This window comes from Myripristis murdjan, chromosome 15, assembly GCF_902150065.1.
Source record: "Myripristis murdjan chromosome 15, fMyrMur1.1, whole genome shotgun sequence".
Lineage (NCBI taxonomy): Eukaryota > Metazoa > Chordata > Actinopteri > Holocentriformes > Holocentridae > Myripristis > Myripristis murdjan.
In genome coordinates this window covers 18,304,996-18,328,465 of record NC_043994.1, presented here as the reverse complement: position 1 = coordinate 18,328,465, position 23,470 = coordinate 18,304,996, and the positions used below count along the sequence as shown (strand labels likewise).

Below are 23,470 nucleotides of genomic sequence, written 5' to 3'. Positions count from 1 at the left end.
CTGCAGTCAGGTCTGACTCAGGGAAAGAGAAACAAAGTTCTTACGCCACTCATTTATTTGTGTATTCAGTGCCCCAATGCATCTTGAAGTCAGACCCTCTGTGTCTGTCTAGTTACACTGTGTGTTAACTGCAGAGTCACACTGTGATCTGTGTCATGTACTGGCTGTGATGTCATTACTTCACTTAACCAACTTCTCCCAAAGGTGAGTAGTTTGCCAGCAAGTCTTCTGTAACACACACACACACACACACACAAGCATACATAAACATGCAATAAACCCAAATAAATCATCAGGCTCTTTTGAAAGTTGTGAAAGGACAGCCTTTGCCACAATGGAAACATGACTTTTCTGCTACATTCCCCATATACCAGTCTCAGGAGACCTGTATTGTCTATGAGATGCAGAATTGAGTGAGACTTTAATATCCCTGAATGGCAATTTGCTCTGAAAACAGTCCCACATGTCGCACAAATATCCAAAATACATAAAAATACATTCACTTTGTAGAAGAAATGCATCCAGGAATGTCTTTGTCTCATACGCCCCCACCCCTTGTTTCTGTGTGTGTGTGTGGCCTGGTGTTTGTTGCTGGATGTAGAATAGAGTCAACAGTTCAAACTCTTCCCTCTGACAATCTTGTCCAGCCTATAAAAGGCAGTCAGGACGTGAATGATACCATTTACAGTATTTGACTACAGCAACTGATCTAGGAGGAACAACACACAATGACCCCCCTGCCTCACAATTAACCAGAGTGATCAGAAGTGACATTTTCACTGGAACCACAGGTTTCCAGCCTCTGATGCGTAACAATGTGTTTTCATGTAGCATTATGGGCTGCGTTTGGTTGAAGTCCAGCGGCAGACACAACACAAGGGCTGTCAATCAGACTGAGGTTAAATAAACCAAGCTGGTGTCCATGCCAAAGCCAACAGGCAGGGTAGTGGTGTGGAGGGCTGGAAATCAATTCGAAAGAGAGCCTCCAAGACCAGGCTAAGCACAATAAATCAAGTGTGGCCAAAGCACAGACACAGAAAAAGAAGGTCTTGTACTTTCCACCATGCTCTCTCTTTCTCTCTCTCCCTCTCGCTCTCTCCGTTTCTCTCTCTCTTCAAAGCATTGCGGCTGCCCAGTCGTGCACATGGAATTTCATGTGTGATAAATATTCAAAACAAATGTTGAAAATCAGACGGAAATTGTAACAGCAACAAACCAAATGGGTGTGTGTTTTTAAGGGATCACTAACATTGATTCTTTCTAAACTATAAAACAACCCATGTAACATGGAAAAATATAATAATATTTGCTACATCATCCAGGATTTTGTTTAATGCACAATCATAACTCACTGCTGTGCTTTTGGATTTGGAAAGATATAGACGAATGTCTGTTGGGCCAAGATGAGTGCAGCCAGGTGTGTATCAACACAGTGGGATCTTTTTCCTGTGCCTGCATCCTGGGCTATGAGATGGATGACAGTCAACAGTATGTGGGTAAGGGGGCTTTTCGGAAAAGTCACTGAAGTGTTGGAATGGATATACTCATCATGTCGTTGGTTAATGCTTCAAAATAAAGGTCTGGCTCTGGGCAAAAGAAAACACTTTGCTATGTGATCCCTAAAGGGGCTTGGTTTGACCATCAATGCTAAAAAAAACAACCTCCAATTCCTCATATTTTCACTGTGTGCGTGCATGTGATTCAATACATAGATGAGTGTCAAGAGCAGAATGGAGGATGTGCACGTTTGCCACAAAAGGGGCTCCCATCACTGCAACTGCAAGCCTGGCTTCACTCTGTGGCCTGATGGCAAGAGCTGCTCTGACAGGCTTGTTTGATACATTACATGCAAACACACAACTATAAACTTTACCAAAAGGACCAAAATGACCACACTGATTGGTCACTGTGGTTGTCAAGCAGCACTGCCAGTCAAAATATTGTTGGAACACAATGGCGGCATACTGATTTTGTCATTTGTAGGAATAAACATTTTAATACGAAGGAAGAGATTTTTTTTCCTTCTTCTTGTTCAGTGACTCAGACAGAAAAGAAATTGTGGAAAGGTAAAACAGAACCCTTATTTATTTTTTTTTCTTTTAAGAGAAGGTGGAATGAAAGACAGGAAGGGTGTGGAGGAAGTAAAGCACAACGGAAAGAGAAAGTGCTATGCAGCCAAAGAAAGAGGAATTTTTTGGGGACTTGGAAACTCAAAGCAATTGTAACACCCTTCTACCAGAAGGTAGAAAAGATAGATGGAAGTGGTAGAAGAAAAGGAGCTTGTTCTGTATGGGGAGAGAAAACAGGGCAGAGAGAGAGAGGCTTTAGAGATAGAGAGCAGCAGAGCAGTGAGGGAAAGAGCAGTGTGTTAGCGCAAGTGTGACCTTTCTCCACAGGTGTTGAAGTTTTTCTTCACTCCTCTGCTGCGTCTTTGAAAATATATTAGCTCACTCTCTCTGTCTGCAGGCCTGTGATCTCAACAAAGCCTCAGTACCTGCCATAACCTTATCGCTCGCTAGAGCTGTAGCCTTATGAGCAGGCTATGATGGATCTACTGTACACCTCTCTCACTGCCTTACACACACACACACACACACACACACACACATATAGAGACACACTTACAGTAAACAGCCTGCACTGTCAACACTGTAAAAAATGTCCACTCTAACAAGTCAAGTAGTCTTGTACTGAGCCTTCAAGTCTTATTTTTCTTCAAACAAGTGATGATGTTAAAGTGAAAGATTTGTCCTAACCCAAACCTTAGAACCAAGGTAATGATGAATAAAATCTTTGAACAAACTGATTTGCATTTGAAGTAAGCAAATAATATACAATAAGTGCAGGTAATGGAGCTCAGGTTTGAACCCATGTGAATATTTGCATGACAAACATTGTGACATGTCAACATCATGTACAAAAAAGAATCTGACACTCACCAAAAGCTTCATAGGTCAGTGTATACTTAATGGATCTGAATGATAATGACATGTCTGTTGTTGGATGGTGACATAGTTAAAGTACAGCCACTCAACCTTTCAGTGATGTGCTTAAATTAGATATGTGTGATCATTCCAAATAAAGTTGGAACAAGGACATTGAATTTCATTGCAGCTGTTTGCACTTAGTTTGAATTATAAGTTATGATTTGATACAGCAATGCCTACATGTGTCAAAGGTGCTTTTGGCAATCTGAGAAATAGCATATAAATAATCATCATCATCATAACAATAATTAGTTAATACCATGGGATCTCAGCTGTACAGAGAAGTAAGGTTCTGCGATTTATATTTTGCTGTCAGCAGTTTCTAGCGAGGCAAACCAAGTGAGACCTATAAGCACAATAGAATATGCTGTTTTTATTGTTTTGCATGCATCAGTTGACTGTGAATGGTGACAGTCAAAATGCAGCATTTGGCCCATTGGGATGGCTTTGCACTGAATGTGGCGGGACGGCTCCAGCTAAAGGTTAAGATGCGGACACGGACACTCATGTGGTTATGCAAAGTCACAAAGAATGACATGGATGAGCCTACATCCAAACGCATGAATCGTGTGCCAACTATCCTAATCGCAAAAAAGTATCAACTTTTTAGCATTGGCCCCAAATTTCATTAAATTCTATCAACCACAATGATGGACATATTTTTTTGGAATTTGTCATGCCCGTATTGACCCGCTCTACGCCACAGATGCTCTAAGTTTTGTCATGATTTAATAAACAGTCAATAAGTTGTGGTCAATTGTGTGCCAGGATATAATGCTCCTCATGTGCACATGGAATCAAATAGTTGCGATGAAGATATGCACTGGAGGCTTCATGTTTTACAGCTGAACAATAAACGTCTAAATTTCTTCACACAATCGGCACCTCCAGCTGTGATGTGCTGCTCTGCCGGCTCATGTGCTTTACTCAGTATTGTGAACAGAGTCTGCTGAGCAAACTATTAAGATAACATGGTTTTAAATCATCTCAAGTGCTTTTTTCTGCAATAGGTACATTTCTGTTTCCCATATCCCATCTATCCATGATGAGCCGATACTGGCCAGCTGATAATCAGAATCAAAATCCCTCTGCCACAGATAGCTGTTGGTGGTGCCTGTGTTAATCAATTTTCAGTCTTAGACTTTGGCAGACATGGTTCCTTGCCTCTATGGAACTGATGTAGGCTACAAAGTCTTCTGATAATTAGAAAAAAATGGTTAACATATTTGTACGTTTAGGTCCCAATTTTGGTAGAACAGCCTCTGGGGCAAAAACAGCCGGTAAGCAAAAATTCCAACATGGCGGCCAACTAATGGTGGCCTTGGGAGGAACATTTGTGGTTGGATGTGTTTCATAACAAGTTTCTTGTCAACCAGACTTACAGTGCAGGAGTTACTGTGTGGTCTTTTAATTTTATATCTCTTGTTTTTTTTTGTTGTTGTTTTTTTCATAGCATTTTCCAGCCCCCATAAGACTGATTGGGGTAATTGTATGCACAGGTAGCACATAACAGTATCTATTATCATGCTATTATGAAGAGGAAGAAAGAAGAAGAAGAGATTTGTGAGATTATTGAATAATATGTATATTTTGGCAGTGAAATTTTCTTGTATCCCTGCATAGCCTGCAAAATCATTCAAGCAAGAGTGACATAGCTGCATGACAAGAGGACCAAAGACTGGGGGAAATGTCCCATTTATATATGTCAGAATATTTGCCTTCTCTGGCCTGGAACGCCTGTCCTATGGTGGTCGCAATCTGGATTTCTCTTCCCTGGATGTCCTCGAAGAGGCAAGAGAGCGAGAGAAGAGTTAAACAGGGTGAAGAAGGGAGAGAGAGACAGAGAGAGAGAGAGAGAGGGGAAGCATCCCAATCACTACCTCAGATGTGCTCACATGTTTTCCAGAACAGAGGCACAGCGTGGATCCAGTTACTTAACAATGTCTTGTTGAGGGACATGGAGGTCAGAGCTGTTCCCATGGTTCAAACCTAGCTAGATACCAACAACATCTTCCTGTCACAACAAACCCATCTCTCTCTGCCATCTTCAAACAATGCTTTATTCATCTCCTGGAGACAGCCCAGACCCATTCTCTCCAGGGTTAGAACAATAATCAGCTTTGAGAAAAAAGAGTCAACCACATGAATTTAGTACAATAAATATGTAAATAATGTTATGTAAACACATAAATAGCATCAAGATAAGTTATAAATTTTTAATTTTTTCTTTATCTCAGCAGCAGCACTGAGGGAGTGACTTTGGAAATCAGGGATTTAACTTTTGGCCATCTGGTACTCAGTTTGTTTATGCATAACATGCAGCATCCCACATACATTGCCGTCTCAATCTCCCCGAGGCAAAACATTCAGAGCACAAAGCACAAAGAGGCTGGTACCAGGACTGTGCACAACATCATTTACATTTTAGGAAGACATCATATTGCACTATGAATAAATTCCCACCTTTAACAACAGCAGAATATACATATCTGGACTTACTGGTGACTCCACACGTCAGGAAGGACTTGCTGCACGCTCAAATACAGTACAGAGATAATGACATGGTATATGAGATTTTTACATATTAAAATGGACTGTACATCATCACTTAGCATGTCCAACATGCTTTACATTTCCCCATGAGACCAAGAGAGGTTTGTTATCTTGATAGTGAGCATTTTGGACACAATACTGATTTATTGGCTCACATTTTTACCTGTTTTATAATAAAGTACTTATGTATGCCTATGTCCATCATTTTATGAAAAAAGTTGTGCATTGAATAGTCTTTCCTCCCATTACTGTCTTTGTTAATCAAAGAAATAATTCCTGAAAGAACATGCTACATGACATAATAAAGCCATAAATGCGGCACACAGTGCTTCTGATTTCCTCACAGTCTTGAGAACTTCAGCCTAAGAAACTGGTACACTTTGGACTTTCCCCTGAGGATCGTTGCATTGTCATCATCATAATCTTCATCAACAGTGCTTACACAATATTTACCTCAACCTTAATAACTGACATCATTATTATCATTTACGACATCATCAGCTACATTACCAACATTTCACAGACCTACACTGAACGACTCATTCACAAAAAAAAGCATCTTTTTCATTCAGCTCCCAGCTGTACAGAGGGTACGCTTTTATGACCGCTCTGTCACTTGATGTCCAATGTAGAAAGGATATTAAATATTATCAAAACAGTCAAAATGGCATTGGTGACTGAAATAAACAAAGCTTTGGAGCAATGAATTCAAAAGCATTTCCATCCAGTTCAGCTGAATTCCAGTATGGAAGAGCAGTGACAAGCATGTTTCAGTTCATCTCCTGTACAGTTCATATACATGTCCACTCATTGTTTGTTTTTATACATTGTCCAATGAGCTCCTTTATTTGCTTATTGGCAGTGATAAGTCATTTTATATTGTTTAGTCCATCAGCCCCAGGTTGGGTATCCATTCCACTAGGATGAAACATGAAGGCATCAAAAGCGCAGGAGGCTGAACACAAGCACAACTGAACTCAACTGCTAGGTTGAAGGAAGGAAAGGGGCCAGACTACCAGAGAGATGTATATTAAAAAAATAAAAAATAAAAATAAAATAAAAATAAATGAAATAAAATGCTGAAAATGGTCCAAAAAAGAAAGAAGAAACCCACAAAGACATTTGGACATTTGTGTAGATGTGTTGTCTCCTGGTAACATTTTTTGCTTTCTCATCATCTTTTGGCTTATCCTCCTCCTCATGCTCAAATTATTCAGCCAGAATAAACCTCTCACCAAGAGAGGGAGGGAATAATGCACCTCAAGCCGCATGTGTTAATGTGTAGGTGCCAGATATTGAGAGCACTGTATCATAATAGTGAAAACGCAGTGATCTGTAATTATTAGGTTTTACTAAGGACTTGTATCTTTTTTTCTGTATGTTTTAGAAACCTGAATCTTTTGAGCAGCATTAAAGAGCATGCCTTTGAGTTGACCCTAGAGGGTGCTACAACTGTGTTTTCGAGGACAAAAACAGAATGGCACATAAAATGACCATGTCTCTGATCACACATGGGTAACAGTGAAAAATGACGGATGGCATTGATGAACAACATATGATGATGCAAACATTTTGGATTTCAGATCTGTATATGTAGTGTATATGTAAAATATTGTACAATGACATCATCTGGTGTCCTGGGTGTTTAGGTGCATGCTGTACACTAAGTAATATAATCATAATATAATCAGCATCCACTCTGCATTTTCATTTCTGTTCAAGAGAGCAACTGAGTTTTTACTTCAGTTTACTTAATTATGGCACTTTGAGTGGGCTGATTCCCCCAACACACACACACACACACACACACACACACACAAGGCTGTCATTAACACCCACACAGGCTTGCAGATACTCATTAAACTGAAGTGGTACCAACCCACACTCTGTCAGTTTTCAGTGAAAGAAATTAGTCGGAAAAAAGTTTATTCAGGACTTATTTAGGACATTGATCGATGCTCTTCAACAGTCTCCTGAACAATTAGCAGCCCACCTTTCATTTCATACTGGGAAAGGCTGAAATTGGTACCTATGCACGCACCTACACGCACAAAATGTATCATAGTGTATGGGCACACACATGCATGCACCCATGCACAACGGACATGCCAGATACACGCAAAACTTGCATGCTTGGGGTTTGCTTGCGTTCCCAATGAGCTGAGACAGAGAATACTGTCTGGCTGGGTCAGCTGCATGGCTGCCAGAACTTGTGTGTGTGTGTGTGTGTGTGTGTGTGTGTGTGTGTGTGCAGGAGCACTTGGCCACGGGCCACAGGTGTGTATGTGTGCATGTGGATATGCCTGTGTGCACTTGTACATTATGTGTATGTGTACGTGTGTGTGCATCTGCATGTGAATGTGTGTGTGAGAGGGGAGGACAGAGTGAGAGTTTGTGTGTGTGTGTGTGTGTGTGTGTGTGTGTGTGTTTATGACTGTGACCTACAGCTGTGATGTGGATCACTAGTATCCAGTGCTGTGAATGAGAAGGATAAATAATCCAAGGTGCTCTCTGTTAGCTGTTTGATATTGAAGCCAAATGCATGTGAACAGAGCATAGAACCAAGCCGTCCCACAGCAGGCCCAATTTGCCAACATTCAAAGCGGCTTGACCCCATCCACCCGACATGAGTGCAATCATTCAGGAAGACTTGAGAACACTGGGTCTCCCGAGAGGCCGGTAGTTTTCCTCCCTCCAGATCTCAAAACCGCTTCACAGACCTAGGGGTACATGAAACACTGCCATCTTTCCAGCAGACAGACATAGTGACAGTCAGGTTTTGAAGTCCGGTCTAATCAGGGGTGAGTGTGTAGAATCAGCTGTAACACAGAGATGGTCTGACTCATGGAAACAGACACTGAGATGGAATGAGAGAATAGGTGAAGGAAAAAAATAGTAACAAAAGAAAAACAATGATTATTTCAGTTTGGGTAACTTTGAAGGATTTTCACTCACACACACTCTGGACACTGGCTTGTCTCTATTGTCTATGTGTGGCTTCTGTTACACTTGTGTTTAGTCAGTTGTGCACCTGGTGTGTTTGTTTATGCTGTCTCCTGTTCTGGTGGTGGTACGTCGCAGGCCCCCAGAAGGCAGCGTGTACAGGTAGATGCTGTGGACCTCCTCGCCTCTCTCTCCGCCTCGTCTTAGAACCTGGTGCTCTCATGTTTCAGCATGCGGATGTTGGTGAGCGTCCCGCTGCCCCTGTGGTGGTACCCATAGCCCTGGCGCTGCCCCTCCAGTCACCGGGCGCTGCTGCCCGCCGACGACATGCTGCTGCTGGGAGTGGAGCTGCCTGAGCCCCGGTCCTCAAACACACTGATCTCTATCTGAGGGCAGGAGGACTGTCAAGGATCATCAATAATAATGCCAGTGTGAATAGTGTGATGGGGAAAATGCAAAAGGTTATTGTTAGTTGTCTTAGGCCTGGGTACTAAGGCTGAAAAAAAAAATGGTAACACTTTATTTGGACTGCAGTATCAACTTTTTATCAACTTAGTGTCAACTTAACTTGACTAAATCTTTATTTGGACTGTCGAATGTTAATATCCAACTTAGTAGCAACATAATATCAACCTAACCCTGTAAGACAAAACCTCTTCCTTAATTCTAATTGATTCAAAGTTGATATGAAGTTAAAAGTCAACTGATTAAGTATTTACACTGGACAAGATGATATTAAGTATTGTATCTACGCTAACTATACTGTGAAATTCAACTGACCCAAAGTTTATATCGAGTGGAATATTAACTTTGGACAGTCCAAATAAATTGTGACCAACAAATTAAAAAGCTCTGGAGTATGAATCATGCAAACATAACAACAAAACAGTCTGATACAAGTTGGACACGCGTTAATTTGTCCTTAGAGAGAATATGGCTTACAACTGGCCTTCTCTCTATCTCAAACAGAGGCTATACTGTTTAAAAGTGTATTGGCTAATAAGTGTAGGTAATATGCTGGCCCCGTGTGTTGGAGTCTGCTCTCTGAGTCAGTGTGAGCCAGCCACACTAAGCCAGGCCTGTGTGATGGTCTAGTGGACACATTCTCTCTCGCTCCTCCTGCCTTTCAACTACACAAGGAACTGTGCTGGGATTACTCTGAAGGACAACAGAGAAAGACATGCCTCTGGCAACCTGAATATGTGGTGACACATACAAGAGCATAAGCTGGGCCGCCTCAAAAAAGTTGCAGCTTTGTGATTTTAGAAGAGATTATTTTGGTAATTTTGGTATTATTTCTGCTTTTAAAAATTTAAGTTGGACATATGGAAACTAAAAACGAGATGATATGGATGTCCACGGGACGCACTCAGAACATAAGACATCCATAGGCACCTTAGGCTGCTAATTCACCATATCATGCTGAAAAAAGTGATTTTTATTCATGTAGGTAAAGCTCACAAGGCATGGGATCTTTTTCAGCATCTCTCTGGTTCACCATCACACCTGTCAAGTGTCAAGTATCTTATTCAAAAACATCTTGATGATTTTTCATCACATTTGCAACCCAGATTTTGAGCAGTGAACAGCCGCCCATGAAAAAAGGATACAACTCTCATGCCTCTCTCTATGGGATCTGTCAGGAGGAGACCTCTTGGAGCATAGATCTTCTCATTCTGCTCCTGGATGTAGCCTGATATCTTCTTTAGCACCTGGAGAAAAACAAGAGACACAGAGGGGGAATATAATCCAGATTTTATTAAACTGTCAGAGTCAAAGCGCAAACCTAAAAAATGAACGCTATCTGTGCTGTATATAGACCGGATATCCATAACCAACATAATACTCGTAAACAAACATTCTGTATTGCATACAATAGCAATACATCTAAACAAAGGTGAAATCAGGACAAAGCCGAAGCAAGCTTAACCCCCTCTTGTGCTGCCTTGGGTGGAAGAAAGGAAAAATGGAAGAAATGAGTTCGCAGTCCTTCTGTGCATAGTTAGTATACAGTATATGATACTGAATCTCCCGAGTCATTGCCTGCCTTTATTTTTCCTGAACATTATAAACTAAACTCCAAGTAATTCCATTATGCTCTAAGTACAGCAGTTATTTTTTTTTATTCATAGTTCCAAGCTACTCATGTCAAGCAAAGCTGTATGAATTGAATTACTGAAATTGACGACTATGAGCTTTTCTCTGTTTGAAGTTTTCCATTTGGAAGCTTTGGTCCGTAATTCCAAAGATGGCTCTCTTAGGCAAAATGTCACGGCTTGGTTAACTGTCAGGGCAATTTGGAAACACTCTAAAATGTGAGGCGAACAGTTTATTTAGATTGCACTGGCACTATACTTTTTCTCAGTTTTGCAAGTGAGTATTGCATCAGCTGTGCAACAGCCACAGAGCAGCAGTGGAGTGAAGCTGAGCATTACGTTAACTCCACGCCATGGCACATGTATGCAAACTTGCAGGCCTGTAGGCGTTCACAAACAGACGCGCACACACACACACACACACACACACACACACACACACACACACACAGTATGACTGACTAAATCTACGCACTTTGATGTAGTCCCATGTTGCTGCTGATAACCACCAAATGACTGCTGACTGATGGCCAGTCATGCTAAAAGGACAGCTATTAGCTGGAGTGGCATCATTAGTGCAGCTTATTCAGGCTCAGTTATGCATCCATGGACACCAACACGATGTGCCATGCCTCTCCTGAACACTGCCAATCCACATCAATCAACTGTGCCATGCTCTGCTGGAGCCCATGTACACTGAGAGAGCTGTCCACACTCTCAAAACGGAGCTGCCATTTTTATTTTTTTTTACATGTCTATGCCTACTTTAAGATACAATACCTTTATTTAACTTTTTAACTTTCAGGATCTCAGCATCCTCATGTCTACTGCTAATATGTGTGGACATTAACATAACTTATGGGGAAAAGACAAGAAACACTAATGTGTGATTTGTAAAAACCGACACATCCTTTGTGTGAGTTAACTAAGGGTCATGACAGCACACGGTCTTGTGAGATTAAAACAATACAAAGTGAGCTACATGCTGAGCAATGCTCCTATGGGATGCCTAAGGCCTGCTACAGCTGCAGGCACAGCTGCTGATGTAGTGACCCTGGTATTGCAGTGCTAAACCACAGAACAGTCACTAAAACTTCACTGTTTCCCCATTTGAAGAGGATGTTTTTGGCAGTGAAATGTCTGGAAAGTGTTGTAATGAATGGGGAGCAAACACGACATGAGGTCCCTCTGTGAAAAGCCACAGAGGAAGTCATCAAAAGGCTGTGCTTTGCCTGGCTGCACTGCGTTAAATATGTCGTTTTGTCACCGTCCAAAAAATTTGAAACGAAAGAATATTTTACCTATAGGGAAACAGGTATAGCCAAATGTCGTCATCTTGTGTGCAACTAGTTTCATCAAGCTAATATTTAGATAAGAATCATTTTGCACATAATGTAAACCCACGACTTCCTAAAAAAACATACCAACTAAATGTCTTGAGCCAGTGCCTTTGCTTTTATGTGTCCACTAATAGTACTTACAATTGATATGTCCCCTTATTTATAACGATACATTACCATTAACTAGTCAGTACTTATCAACTGGGAAGGGGGATGCTCAACTTTTCTTGAGGAACACAAAAAGGGCAACTAATGATAAGACAGTCTATGAAGTAATGATGCATTACAAGTAACCAATCAGCATGATGCATTAATTTACTTAAAATAGTAATTAATGTGAAGGTAATATTGATGATGTGTCAGTTACCACACAGGACAAATCCGTCAAATAAGTGGTCATTATGCAGATGCAGAAATATCCAGGAGCTAATAATTAGATATTTCATTTACATGGCATCTAACAGGCTGCTCTTAAGTAATTTATCAGTATTTATTATACAGGATTTGATTCAGAGCACTATTTGTTAAGTAGCAGTTCATTTTGTTCAATTTGTTCCTCTCACATTTCTTGGTATCTGTGCACGGTATGTTATTGCAGAGTGTTACCATTGCCATAAACTCTATCAAAGCTTAAGAGAATAAGCAGAGAGACAGAGAAAGTGGAGCCCTGACCAAACGGTTTATTAGGTCCCAGGAAAGAGGACAATCCTTTTATTGCTAAAGGACTCGGGGCAGCAAAATCCTCCTCAGTGCAGCGATATGACACAGTCATGGAGCTCCGAGCTGTGTTCCTGTAGTGTGTGATAGCCCTTGTGGGAAAAAAGGCTTTGTGAGTATGTGTGTATATCCTCTAGGAAGCAAAGGTGTCACAGTCTGTTTCACATGCGCCATGAAAGTCTGTTCTTCTCCCAGGCAAGTATGGATGTTGTTTTATCCGCATTTACAAGCAGAATTGTAGCCACATTCACATGAAAAAGAAAGAGGCTATGTGTGAGGGAAAGTTTTTGAGCGCTTGTATCTGTTCTGACATGCTGGGAGTAATCAGTGTCCTTTGACAAGAGGAGATGTGAGCATCAAGGGCTTTGGCTACTTCAGGGAATCTGCACACTGATCCATGCTCACTGGTGTGTGGCCTCTTATCAGCTGGAGCAGCACTCATGCGCATGAACACACACACGCACACACACACACTCACACACAAACACACACGCACACTCACACGCATACTGTCAACTTGGGTGGGTATATTTGATCCTCAGTCAAAATGTCATTCAGCCAAGATGATTTAGTAAAATGGGTAAATAAACAACTCTCCTCTGATAGCATCTCAACATCTCCATAGAGCGTCACCCAGCTGTCGGGGAGATGAAAGAAGTCCCAGACCAGGCCATTTCTGCATGGCTTCAGAACGGCAATGAGTCCTTTTGTGCTTCTTGGTCAGCTCCCAGTACCGCCGTATTGCTTTGATAAAGACATGTTTACAAAAAGCAACAAGACTATGGAAATGAATGTTGTGGGTGATGGAGATCAGAGCAGGGGGTCATGCTGGAACTTCACGGCTCTCTAGTTTCATCTGTAAAACCAGCAGGTACGCACACACAGTCAACAGAGGATTAATCAAACCTGTGCTTGTTCTGTCTCAGTGAGTGACAAGCAGTAACACAGCCGAGCAGAGGCTTAATCACCTGCCCTTTCTCAGGACGTCCACCTTGGCTGCGCTGAAGCTAAACTCTGTGTTCTGGTTAGCGTGCCATGCCTTGCCCACTGGCACACAGGTGCAGGCTTTAGAGCAGGCAGTCAAAAGGCAGTGGCCGGACAGCTGAAGGGAACATTGTGTAAGCGCAGCACACAGAGAGCGAATAAGATCATATCTCATGTTTTTTGGCTCAGTCGCTCTGTGTGTGAGTGTGCGTGTGTGTGTGTGTGTGCATGTGTGTGTGTGTGTGCCTGAATGAGTGTGTGCTCTGGCCTCAGAAATCAGACATCTGCAAAAGCATAGGAGAGGACACAATTGAATTTGCGTTTTTTGTGTGCAAGAGAGTTGATTTACATCAAAATGGACAAATACAGCAATAAATGTAAGTCTTGTTGATGGGCACTCGTAATAACCAGCTGCTTATGAGTAAAACTTCAGGGGCTGGATGCCCAGTGCACAGCGGTGCTTTTCTAAAATGGCAAGAACAGGAAAATATATGCCTACAAACATCCAAATATTCTGCTCCACATTGAAAGGCTTCAGATCCATTCTATTACTTTCCCAGCGTTATTTCTTTAGGCTGCCTCGGATTTGCTCTTCAATAGTCAACAGGTCATATTTGTAATAATAATAATCAGATGTACATGTATAATATTTAAAGACTAAGAAAATAATCTTTACCCTAAAAATTTACATTAAAAGTATGTACTTTGTGACTAGTGCTGCTTCAGGGCATATTTGGAAAAGCAGATCCTGTATGGCATACATGACATGTAGCATGAGAATGGGAGCGACATATTGTACAGGCATGTATAAACAACTGACTTCCAAAATATTCCAAATACAGCTTTGCCAATGATTTGTCATGGCAGGAAATGCATGTAACATGTTTATTACACGTCAGGGACACACACAGCTTGTTTTGGTGAGAAATTTTGAACGTAATGAAAAGTGATTGCAAGGACAACTACACTGGGTGCTTTTAACAAAGTAAAATTTGTTCAGGTATTTCTATAACATTGTGTTAAAATATACTACCATGCGACTAAAGTAATTCTTCTACAGTTGCAGACAAAGGAGAATACTAAAGAATCACAATCTCTGCAAATAAATCAACAATTCGTTTGCTCTAAAAAAAATCAAAGATATAGAACCAAGGGAAGCGTCTCAGGGCTGAACTCACAAAGAATGGATTGTTGCCACTGATAGCATCATGAATTGTGCATCACTTGCGACCACTATCTGCCATCTCAAGGTCTCAAGGTCCAGTTCACAAAAGATGTTGCGCTAATGATATTACAAAGACGGCCATAAAGTTTTGCAGCTGAGTGCAATTTGCTTGACCAGGCAACCAGTATCTGCAAATAATCTCAGTTACTTCAAAAAGTGATATTCTCCTTCTAGACATCTGCTCTTGAACACGCCTGGCATGGAAAGTCTGGGTGTGACCCCCTTATAAATGCACTTCAATTAACCACCAACTCAGTGGAGACGCTAATAATTTCACTCTAGCTGTATGAGGCTGCTAGTGCTGCTCTTTGTAAGTTGGAATGTTTTTACAATGAGGCTCATTTGCATAAAAGGGGCCAATTTTGTGCCAAATGTATGCATGTTATCTACTTTAAATACGTGCAAATAGCAAAGGCGCACCATGACGCATTTCATTTTAATCTGTGTTGAGATAAAACATTACCTTTCGGGTAATGAGGTGGTACAGCATATGTGCTAGCATTTGCTGTGGGTGTGTGGAGGTTTGTTACCTTCTCATAGCGTGTCTCCATGCAGAGGAAGATGATGTAAGCCGTGGCACAAGCCAGACATCCCTCCAGGTACGACTGACCTCCGATCATTTCTGCCTCCGCATAGTAAGAGTTCAGAGTCTTCACTGTCTCCTCAAACAAGGTCCGCTCGATCTACTTACGTACACAAACAAACAAACAGATACAAATATGGAAGCATGCACACACCATAAGGACTCCGACAGTGAAAAAGTGTTTTGGCAAAACTAGGGGAGCAAGCTGTTCAGCTTTAAAATAGCCTGCCAAATATACAGTACTCACTGTCACTAGCTGCATTTTAAGCCCAGCTGAAGTGCCGCTGCTTTGTAAAACATTTTAGAAACCTGCTTCACTTGCAGAATACTTAATGCTCTTTTTTTTTTTTTTTTTTTAAGAAAATGGTCAGAATTGTGAAAGTAAGGACAAGTAACTGAAGCATCTGACAGATACCATTTCTGTCACCTTACACCCTCTGTGTGTCAGTCTCTCCTCTCTGTCCCTCTCTCTCTCTGTGGACTGCCTGCCTCAGATGCTAATTATCGGATAGGCCTAAAATAATACACATCCTTCACACTCTTCACAAGCATTAACACCGCTGTAAACTGAAAATAGCACATTTGCCAGTCCACACCATCTTTTCTCTCTAAGTCTCAAGAAAACAACAAGTGCGACATGAAACTATAAGGCCTTAGTACTTTCTCCTCAGCTGTACCTTTCTTCTGAACACACAGAGGAGACTTTAAACATCACTTGTGACCTTTTCTATTCTACATCTGTCTGCTGATCTGGAACCGCAGGATGTTAGAGGTCATGCTGCAAAGCTCTGTATCCATCTGTAGGGGGGGTGGGAAGGACATCTTGCAATGTCATCATACTTTATCATTGTATGGGATAGTCTTTTGTCTTCCTTACTTCTCTATGTATGACGTTAATGCTTAAAATCACTGGACGGCTGTCTATGTTCAACATAGAAATTCATCTTGTGTCTGTGGCTCCTCCACATTCCTCTTCCTCATTCTGTGCATGTGTTTGTGTCTGTTTTGGTGTGTGTATGTGTCTGTGTGTGCTCACCCTGCTGTCGAGCTCTGAGGGGAATTTGGTCTGGAAGCGGCACACGGTTCCTTCGCTGTAGTCTCTCTGTATGAACACCTTGGTGGCGAGAGATGCACTGTGCCTCAGCTCCTGCAGGTTATGGAACTACAAACACACACACACACACACACACACACACACACACACACACACACACACACACACACACGCAATAGTAGAGAGAAAACACATACTGTAGGTGTATTTTTCTGAACCAAAGCAAAAAAAAATATATACATATATTGATGGATACAAGTGCAGCCAGACGAACCTTATATAACTTGATTGTAGCTCAAAACTTATCTATGAGAATGTTTAGGTGCTTTATTCATATTTGCACTATAAGTCTATATAAATGTACTCTATAGGATTTAAACACATGTAAGATGCAGGAGGGGTGGGTGTGAATTCTTACCCACTTGTTCACAACAGCCAACCTAAACAAGGAGCTTAGTTATATAAAGATATCCAATATTTCCCGCTTTGCATGGTATTTCTTGTTGACAACACAGGTGCAAGCGGGCTGGACAGAGTGCAGAGTACTACATTACTCTGTCAACAGCATCGCAGGCTCAGTTAGCGCTCTCGCTGCATTCCTCCTGCATTAATAGGCCCAATTGCAGTAATAGCCAATGCTTTGAAAGGCTCCCATTTACAGCACTTTGGTGCTGAGTGGTGTGTTTTACACCCAAACAGTCATCCACTTGAGAAGCATACAGTAGTGGGCAAGTCGGCCAGTGTAAACTTGTCCCCCGCTGATCTGAATTACTCCCCTCAAGAGGACGGTAATTAGAGATACAGCAGGAGCATGGAGGGAAGACGGGGGGGTGAAAGGATAAGTGAGAGAAAGACACAGAGCAGACATATGAGGTTAATATTAGGGCCTCTAAAACATTTTCATGATGACTCTATATTTCACAGGAATATGTTCAACATTTAAATACGATATTCAGATTTTTTCTTCTTTGGGATTTTTTTCCTTGAAGCACAAATGTTGGTATTTTTCAGTGGATATTTTGGCCAGCAACTGGCTAGCTACTAAAATGTAATTATTAATAAACGTAAGCCGGGTAATAGAGGCAGTATTTATGAGGTTACTTCCACATGAGCCCCACAGTAGTTTCCATGTAAGCAGACGTAGTACAGTGCCAGCTTTTCAGCTCCATATAGGCTGTATCATTCACAACCAAGAATAGCATCCAAGCTGCTATTTTCATCTGTGATCAAGCCAAAAACATCCCACAGTCGCTAGATCTCTCTGTCTACCCTGAGCTTTTAATATCCTCCTTTCTGCTTTCAGTGTCTTGCTATCCCTCCCTCATCCCAGCTCCTCCTCTCACTATCTTCAGGCCATCATGATGAACAACAAGTCACTCTATTAATAGAAGCAATTATCAGCACATGATTGAGCTTAATTTATCCGTGTAAGATCCATTTGGCCTTGCATCAGCTTCATTGTGATAACACAGGTCATCTGTTTGCAACCGTGTATGTGTAAGTGTATAGCCTTGTGTTTGTTTGTGTGTGTGTGTGTGTGTGTGTGTGTGTGTGTGTGTGTGTGTGTGTGTGTGTGTGTGTGTGTGTGTGTTTGCCCCGTTTACCCCGGGAACGGCGCTGTCGGCCGGCACAACAACAGGATGTGATACCGGTTGCAACGAAATGCCGGAAATGATGTACTTCGGCGGACCAATCACAGCTCTTGTGGGGCTGCGGAGGGTCCGCGTAGTTACAATTTTTGGGAGGCGCGCGGCAAGGCTCTGCGGCGGTCGCACAACCCCCGTAAGCTTCGCACAACCTCCGTACGCTCTTCCTACGTGGAAGCATAATTCAGCCTTTAATGTTCACACATGTGTAGACACTAGCTAACATTAGTTCTTAGCAACTTTATCCACTTTTGTTAGCCACGAAAACTACTTGGTTAAAGTTAGGAAACGGTCATGGTTCAGGTTATATCAGGTATGTTGTATCTATTAAATGAATGCATTCATGCATGAATCCAACTATGCATAGCTCTGAATGAGAAAACACTGCCAAAGCCCTGATGCTTTGTGCAGAACACCTGAGCTGAAGCCAATGCTTTGGCTGACTGGCATTCTGGGATCAGTCTAAAGGCATCTGAACGAAACTGCCTGGCTCACCTTGCACTGTATCCAGGCCAGTGGAGCTTCAAAGTGTATTTTGGCCTTTTGTTGGCCCACTGACCTCGGCCTTGCATCTCTGTGCTAGCTCACACACCAGTGTGGTGAGTTTGCAGTGGGAGAGAAGCTCTTTCTGTCTCAGTGCAACTGAGCCAAGCAGCCAGAAGACAGGGACACATGCCGCAGGCTCTGTGTCCCTCCATCTCAGGTGATGTCTCACCCACCACTGGCCTGATTGTGACAAAGTGTGGAGGCACGATGCATCTTTGCATTTTGTTCCATCCATCCATTTACCATAGGAGGCTGAGGAGGTCAGCCCACACAGTCCTTTCCAAGGCCACATCCACCAGCTCCGCCTGGGGATCCCAAGGCATTCCCAGGCCAGCTGAGATGCATAATCCCCCCGGTGTGTCCTGGGTCTGCCCTGCAGTCTCCTTCCAGTTGGTCCTGCCTGGAACCCCTCCACCAGGAGGCGACTAGGAGGCATCCTGACTAGATGCCCAAACCATCTCAACTGGCTCATTTCAATGCGGAAGGGGCAGCAGGCTATACTCTGAGCTCCTCGTGGATGGCCTCTCAATATAGCCTCTCATAGTTTTTACTTCTCTCTGCTCCATGCTTAAAAGCCAGACAATACCAGTACGTAGCCACGGCTACACATTAGTGTCAACTTCAAATGACATTAGATCCAGGCGGATATGCTGGTCTCTAGTAACTGGTTAGGGGATTGAATTCCCCTCCTTCACGGAAAACGGTTAGAGTGTCGGCAATGTCAGACTGAAGATGGAAACGAGTAACAAGTTGGCAATTCAGTCTTGACATCAGATATCAAACTGATTGGCCCAATGAGTGCCTAAATCACTGGTGGGGATTTAGATGTTCTCTCGCCTAGTCTCTTTCTCACTCACGCAAACACAGCAACCTCAAGCAAGCATGTACATAGCCACTAAAACACACTTGCACATATGCATGCAACATACACACATAGGCACTGATTTTACAGTCAGAAAACTGTAGATCACTGTTTCTGTCTCCGAGGAGAGGTGACATTGGTGACACCCAGTCCCCATCAGATATGTATTTTTCTGCAGCATAACATCCGTCCCTCTTCTCTCAGTGCCATATGTGGTTATGGCTTCATCATCATGGACATTTACTGGACTTTAAAACCAGTTTCCCCAGTCTCACACCAGTGAAAAATGCAAGTGTGGTGTGCATGTAAAAAGTGATACCTCGGTGAATACTGGCAGAGTGATCTTGACCATGTAAGACTGACTACCCCACCTGAACGAAAACGTCCCTGTTGATTTACTGCTTGACGTTTACTTTCTTGTGTGGGAGTGGAGAGTTCAAATCCAGGCTGTTCTTTGGTCTAAATATAGAACCCAGGCAGACAGCAATGTTAAAGTGTCAAACTAATCACATGCAGTAAGGCTCTATTAAGAACCTCTGCATTGTGTTGCATTCCCTTCCACCCACTCCTGTTTTGGTTGTGCTTAGTTTACATTTATGCACATATAGTTTAATCATGGAAACAGTTACTTTCAAAAAGAAGAAGAAGAAGAAGAAGAAGAAGAAGTTAGAAGAGGACGTACATAAATTGGTTCCAAATAAATAAATAAATGAATCCAGAACACCGTACAGGGGAAAGAACAACCAAATGCACAAATACGAACTTAAAATAATCTGACATTTTCAAATGAATGTCAACTTTTGCTGATTTGCATCACCAACACAATGGTGATTCATCTTAGTTTTATATTTACTTTTTTTCAGAAGAACTGGGTAGTTAACATAAGTAGTAGGCCACCCTGGCGGAATAGACAAAGAAAAAAGCACAACCTACAAAAACTAAAACCTCCTCATCATCAACAACAACAACAACAAAAGGAACGAATGGAAAAGATGCTACAGCTTGCTTGCAAAATGGTCTTAAGGAGGTGCAGTGCAAAAACACCACAGCAGAGTTAAAGCAGGTCACTGCAAGAGAAAAAAACAAGAGTGCTTGCTGATTGCCATTTTAAATACAGTCTCTTTCTCATACCCTCTCTACCCACCCTCTCTATTCCCCACCAACACACACACAGACACACACACACGCACACACACACACACCCTCCCCCCTCTCTGTTTTTTCCCAGCTTTGGTCTGTTGGATTGTGTGGCTCTCATTGCAGTGACATGTTTCCTAGTTTAGTCACTCCAACTCGAGGAACGCTCAACGACAGCATGGGTGAGCACTGCCAGTGGGCAAGCAGTACAAAGGGCACACACAGAACGCACGCACACACACACACACACACACACACACACACACAAACACACACACACATGCAGACACACATAGTGAATTAACTCTGAAAGTTAGACGTCTCTCTCTCTCTCTTCTGATAGCTCTTTCAGCTTTTTTTCTCCTTCTTGCTTTCAGCCCTCTCTCTTCATCCCCTCATGATTTAACTGATTTCCCGCTGTTGAGAGCAGAATTTATCCCATTTACTGCCAAGCTGGGCTAGCCCGAGGTCTATAAATCATTGAAGTTTAGACAGTGACGACAAAACAGTCAAATTTCCTTGACAACTCAGTGGAGGATCGTCGACTTTGGGACCAATGCTGGGAGCAGAGACCATTTTGGAAGAATGCTTGGTCCTCTGCCAGCCGCTTTCTGATTACTGCGCTTCAACAAATTGTTCCTTAATATTGTAATTCTCCAGCCAGGTCTAGCTTACAGACTGGAGGAGGATCTGGCAGTGGGGGCCTTGGTAGATCCAGAGACCGTCCATGCAGCACAGTGCAGCCTGCAGTACGAGCTGATTGAAATACACAGTATGTGTTGATGGAACCCACTCACTAAGCCTGGTTGTTTGCTGACTTGGCATGCAGTATGTCTCACTGTGAAGGACTGGATAAGAAGTGAAGACACAGAGACAAAGATTGGAAGAGAGAGAGAGAGAGAGAGAGAGAGAGAGAGAGAGAGAGAGAGAGAGAGAGAGAGACTATGAGGTGAACTGCGCTGTTCATCTGAGACTCCAATCACTGATGGTTACAAACTACAGCAGCCTGTTCACATTAAATATGTCATGGTTAATTGATGGGACTTGGACACAGTATCTACCCTGGTTGAATGTACGTGTGTGTGTATGTGTGTATTTGTGTGTGTGTGTGTGTGTGTGTGTGTGTGTGTGTGTGTGTGTGTAATTGACGAGGCTTGGACAGCGATACTGGCGGACCACCAGAGGAAATCAGCTCCACTCTGCCATCGTCTTGCAGGCTCAGAAAAACACAGCCATCAATCCTGACAGCGCAGGGATTACTATGCACTGTGTCTTTACCTGCGGCACTGTCAATCTTGAATTAGAGGTTATTTTCAAGCACCAAAATCCAAATGAACTCTCTCTCTCTCCCTCTCTCTCTCTCACACACACACACACACACACACACAGGCACATGCAGCATGAGTGCCAGCTATTCTGAGCTGAAGGCTGTCATCATCCTAAAGTTACACCAAACTAATGACTGTCCTCTCTATCGCGTCCATTATTATGATAACCAAGGCAGCCATCTCCCCAGCACTATGGGTGACATCACCAAGGACACGGAGAGAGGAAGATGTGCTGCTGGCCTCAGCGCTACTAGGAATTACGGGGGCTAAAAATACATCAGCTGTTGATGCTGTTAGGGGTGACTAGTTGCATTGCGTGACATCGCCTGTTACACCCTTCCAAAACTGTTGTCTGTCAGGGACCCTCTGTGGTGTCTGGTATGGGCTGATGATCTACCCAAACACATTCTGTTGGAGGCATGAGGGCACAGTGTGTGCAGGGGAAAGCTCAATAGCTGGCACATCTGAAGGGAAAATGACATTGACTCTAATGAACCCTTGTCAAGCCAGGGAAAAGATGAGAATGTGTGTGTGTGTGTGTGTGTGTGTGTGAGAGAGAGAGAGAGAGAGAGAGAGAGAGAGAGAGAGAGAGAGAGAGAGAGAGACTTTGTCCCTGTCCATGGTGCTGACGGCTCATCACATCACGACTTCCACCAACCTCCTGGGCTCTCAGCCTTATAAGCAACACCTGAATCAACTGGGTTTCAACTGTGGTTTAAAAAAAAAAAAAAAATCATCACTTCACCTATTCTTCCTGGCTTTCTGTGCATGAGAGATAAAAAAAAAAAAAAAAAAACTGATGAAAATGAGTGAAATTTCAGCTCCTCCACGCTCTGTCTGCTCCACAGTATCTGGGTGTGTGAGGATAATGCTGAATGGTGCTCGACTTTACATTTACAATAAGCCGTGTGTCTAGTGTATTAATTTGTCTTTTTTTTTTTTTTTCCTCGTCGGATAATTTGATTCAAGGCAAGATTCACCAGCGCCACGATCCACCACATAAATCAAAAGCACAACAGACAAGACAATCTGCCAAGATCTCTTGAGGGGAGAAAAATACAAACAAGTGTAAAGGCAAAATTACGCCTGTTGTGCAAAGAAAGCTAAAGAGGTGGTGGAAAAGAGACTCAAATTTCCTTACCTCTGTCGCCATATTGCAGTACAGACGGTGCAGGATCTGTCCCGCGCTGAAAACGGTGAAGGAATCGTTTGCTTGTGGTGTGGGACAACACGACTGGAGCTTCGCAGGAGGGCGGTACGTACCATCGTGTGTGTGTGTGTGTGTGTGTGTGTGTGTGTGTGTGTGTGTATGTGTGTGTGTGTGGAGAGAGAGAGAGAGCGAGAGAGAGAGAGAGAGAGAGAGAGAGAGAGAGAGAGAGAGAGAGAGAGAGCTGGAGGTGTGTGGGTGCAGATATGCTAATTACATATTAATTTCTAATAATAAATAAATCGAGGATTATTTGCTCTCA

At 42.5% G+C, this 23,470-nt stretch overlaps 1 protein-coding gene across 1 annotated transcript; it reads right to left on the bottom strand.

The window, feature by feature from the left end:
* Nucleotides 1–8,763: 8,763 nt before the first annotated feature.
* On the bottom strand, nt 8,764–23,192 carry golga7bb (golgin A7 family, member Bb). The gene is made up of 5 exons (XM_030071105.1): nt 23,143–23,192; nt 16,465–16,590; nt 15,376–15,528; nt 10,094–10,195; nt 8,764–8,869 (listed from the first exon to the last, which is right to left on the bottom strand). The coding sequence occupies exons 1-5, from the start codon at nt 23,152–23,154 to the stop codon at nt 8,783–8,785; spliced, it is 480 nt and encodes a 159-aa protein (XP_029926965.1). The 5' UTR covers nt 23,155–23,192; the 3' UTR covers nt 8,764–8,782.
* Nucleotides 23,193–23,470: the final 278 nt, after the last annotated feature.